This window comes from Cynara cardunculus, assembly GCF_001531365.2.
Source record: "Cynara cardunculus var. scolymus isolate 2C chromosome LG 17, CcrdV1, whole genome shotgun sequence".
Lineage (NCBI taxonomy): Eukaryota > Viridiplantae > Streptophyta > Magnoliopsida > Asterales > Asteraceae > Cynara > Cynara cardunculus.
The window spans coordinates 6,811,392-6,815,520 of NC_037544.1; the positions used below are offsets into that span (position 1 = coordinate 6,811,392).

At 35.7% G+C, this 4,129-nt stretch overlaps 1 protein-coding gene across 1 annotated transcript; it reads left to right on the forward strand.

The window, feature by feature from the left end:
• The first annotated feature begins 293 nt into the window (after positions 1-293).
• Positions 294-2,673, forward strand: LOC112500209. Its single transcript, XM_025103576.1, has 6 exons — positions 294-457; positions 625-686; positions 985-1,040; positions 1,142-1,627; positions 2,115-2,289; positions 2,382-2,673. The coding sequence occupies exons 1-6, from the start codon at positions 319-321 to the stop codon at positions 2,532-2,534; spliced, it is 1,071 nt and encodes a 356-aa protein (XP_024959344.1). The 5' UTR covers positions 294-318; the 3' UTR covers positions 2,535-2,673.
• The last annotated feature ends 1,456 nt before the right edge of the window (positions 2,674-4,129 follow it).

Below are 4,129 nucleotides of genomic sequence, written 5' to 3' on the forward strand. Positions count from 1 at the left end.
GTACCAAAATCTTACGCGTCAAAATAAATTATAGTGTTGACTCATATTGATAAGTGCTTACCGGGTAAACATTTGGGTAAACGACTCTTTAATAAAGTTTGTGTCAATGGATTAAAAGTGTAAAGATAAGTAAGTGGAGGGGCTGTTTTGTAGTTACTCTAAATTGGTAGACAAATGAGAAAGTATCTCCAACGGTCGAAAAACAGTAACGTAAAATCCCCACATCACCCGCTGCCCTGCCTTCAACGTTTCAGCTCTCTTCTTCACTTCACAGAAACCGCCTCTCTCTCTCTGTATCTTCAATTAACAGAGCTATCAATGGATGTAGCAGTGATCGATTGGAAAGATTCGAAGTTTGAAAAGGATAATCTTTATGAAGACATTAACGCTCCTCAATGGATTGATTTCTCTGATGATGATCCTCCTGTTGACGATGAAGCTTGGTTCTGCCGACCAGGTAATCTTATAGTCTTAGTTGTAAAACTTTATATGCATCAGATTCCCTAATTTTTGCTGATATTTTACTGTATAAGGTCTTAGAATTCACTCTGATTGTGATGTTGAATTGCTAATAATCTCAGTTTTCATTGATGTCTGTTATATTTGTGTTATCGTGGTTCACAGATTGTAATCATCCCAAAACAGTGGAAGACTTTTTCAGACAAAGGACTCCAGATTCCTCAAAGGTTTCAATCTTCAAATTTTCGTTGATTTCTGTCTGATTTTACTTTTTCTTTCCAAATCCCTTTCCCATAGATTCGATTCATGTTTGATTTGATAGATAAATGTTGAAAACCCTAGATAAGTTCTGTTCCAATATTTGATAGTTTCCCCAATTGGTAAGAATCATGACTCCTATTCTAGGATAATCGATTTGGATTTTGGTTTCTTTTTCGAGCTTCCATTTTCATAAAGGAAGTGAGTTTGTTTCTCAATTCGAAGCAATCAAACCCTGTACTTATCTTGTTTTATCTTCATATGCAGCTTCAAAGATCGGCAAGTGTTTCTGAGATCCCTAAATTGGGTGATCGATTTTGGAGGTACAAAACTATAAATGAACAAACTGACTTTAAAACTATAAGTTCAGATTGAATCTATGGTTTTCAAATCCTAAATCACTGTTCTATTTCTGTTTCCCTAGAGATGCAGCACTCAAGAAAAGAGGTTTCCCATCAAACACAGACTCAAAAAGCACTAAATCTGTCCAAGATAGTGAGAATCAGAACCCCAATTTCTCGACCCCTCCTAACCACAAAGCTAAATCAATAAAAGAAATGATCAAGTCAAGCTCGGAGAAGAACCATGTAGAAGATGGTTTCTTGGTGAAGGAAGAGCCCCCGAGGGTGCTGAAAAGCTCGTTGTCAGCACGTAATCTGTTTGCCGGAAGAGACATATTGAATCAAGTAACAGAGTTTTGCAACGAGATGAAGCGATTGGCAACAAGGGCGAAGGACAATGGTGAGAAAGAGATTGCAAAGAAGGATGTGGTGGCTACAAAGAAACAGGAAATGGGAGTCTTACAGGAAAGCAAGAATGAGAGGATGCCATTGCTAGAGGTAAAGAAAGAGAAATATGCAGAAATGGAGAAGTACAGCAATGTCAAGGAGAAGAAGCTTACAAGGAAAAAGTAAGTTCCAAATTCCGTGTCTTTTGAGTCTGCAAAACCCTTTCTTTTTCATGTCTGATCACATAAAACTCAGAAGGCCTAGTTTCGAAATTGAGGTTATGGAATCAAATTTTCATGGACACATCCATGTGAATTTGGCCAGCTTTGGCAATCATAAGCTACCTTATAAGTTGATAAATGCACACATACACTTTCCCTTTAGATTACTTTACATTGTCATATAGCTTATCTAGTTTTTACTAAACTTCTAGTTTATCAGTCACCTTATAATCCAGAAGCCATAGTTTATTAGTCAATAGCACTTCAGCCGACCACCACCCCATTAACTAGTTTTTCAGCCAACAACCAACTTTTCAACTTAGTTTGCCAAACATAGCATTTGCGTATGCTTCTTTTCTATGTATTTTGCTTTGCTTCTTGTATTTTTCAATAAGGAGCCAAATTCGTGGACTAAGTTCATTTCGTGGAATTCATAATGCGTTTGCAGTACGAGTGGTGAATCAGAGAACGAACCCATTTCATTAAACGTCAAAAGCATAAGGGGTAAAGATGAGGAAAGAGTGTTGCAGATCCGAACAAATCCTCCGTCACCTCAATGCTTTTCGGCTAATAATGGACCTATCAAAGCCACCCCACCTAGGCCTTTCCGCCTTAGACCTCAGGTATGCTTTTACTTACTGGATTCATTTGGTTTGATTTATCTTGCTTCCTTGAAACCATTACCAATGAGATATATGGTGATGAAATAAACTAGGAGAGAGGAATGCTACAAGAGAGAGAAAAAAGCAGCATCAAGGAGGTGAAGAAAGGCAATACAAATCAAGCTGCTCCTGTTTCTACAACACAGAATGAAGCAAAAGGGTTAGATGTCTTCTGGATCTTTAAGCCCTGCACCCTTTCTAGCTAAATTATTCATATATTTAAAAAAAAATCATTTATTAATCTTCTTTTTAATGATTCTATTTCTAATTTGTTAATTCTTTATAATGAAAGCAAAGCTTTGTAATTCCAAGATTACCATTTGTGTTACATTCAAGAACCCACAGTGGGTCAATAAAAATTCAGTTTTTTTACTGTGTGTTTTGTCTCTTCTGCAAACTGTAATTCTTGTGATGTAGAACTGGTGTCAACCAACAAATGTATTTTTTAGGGGTCGTTTATCAAAAATTTACTGTGTAAGCATTTACGGGCAAGAGTCACTGTTAAATGGTGCCTCAATATCCTATGTTTTATGGATAGTCTACTAAATTTGCACCGGACGCGGGTGCATGGACGGACCTATGTATGTGGCATAGGTGGCACGTGTCACCGTATTATTTCTCCGCCGAATGGTAAAAAAATTAGGTTTCGTGAACGGTGCAACCATATTAATTTGTTGTGTGTCACCGTATGTATTTTGAAACAACAATGAGAACAAGTTTTATTTGATAGAGTTGGTTTGCAAGACTTTTATTTTTTATTCCAACCCACACCCAAGTCCGAATCATGTTAGGGTCATTTTAATTATGGTCAAATGGTGTCATCGTTTGAAAAAAAAAATTATTATATATCTTTCTTATGGTCAAATGGTGCCACCGTTTAAAAAAAAATTTGGGTCCGTCCCTGCGAGGGTGCACAGCTTATTCCTTCTCGGTCGTGCAAAACATGCTTTTTGGAGGCGGCAGAGCTCTTCAAAAAGCCACTTTTCAACAGATTTTCTTTTCTATATTTTAAGGAATTGTGTCTCTTTTGAAATTACACTTCTTGGGTCACGTAAATTTGTTAATGAATTGAATATACATGTTTTTGGATGATTTAGCTAGGCACAATCCCTACAGAAGATTGGAATTTTTGGGATGACCCTCAAGACATAAAAAAAGGTAGTAAGGGGCGTTTATCAAACGCTTGTTTGGGTAACCGTTTACCAAGTCACATTACCTTACCTGATGAATATGGTAAGAACCAAGAACTTACCTGGTAAGAGCGAGACAAGGACCAAGAGTCTTACCCGGTAAGTGAGAGCGACGATGCTTACCACGGTAAGCTCTTACCGGGTAAATTATTGCATACAATGTCATTTTTATGGACTAAAATCTTACTTTGTAAGTAAATGATGATGTTAAATTTTACCCGTAAGCACTTACCAAGTAAGTATTTGATAAACAACCGCTAAGTCGTTTGTATATAATGTTTTTCTGTATTTTATTTTGATTAATTTTGATTTTACCTGTTAAAATTTCAAAATATATTATTAGTGATTGAACTTTTCCATATATATTGAGTGTTGCGTAGGCAAAACTAGTAGATTATTAGACCTAAAAAATTATTTTAAAAAATAAAATCTAATATAAATTTTAAACATCAACTAAAACCATGTTTGACAAAGTAGCTGATAACTGATAAATTAGCTGATAAAAATGTAAAATGATCAAAAAAACATCTAAAAAAATTAGTTATTACGACATTTTATGATATAATCAAAACAAATCTCTGATAATATAGTATGTTAATTAATACAAACAA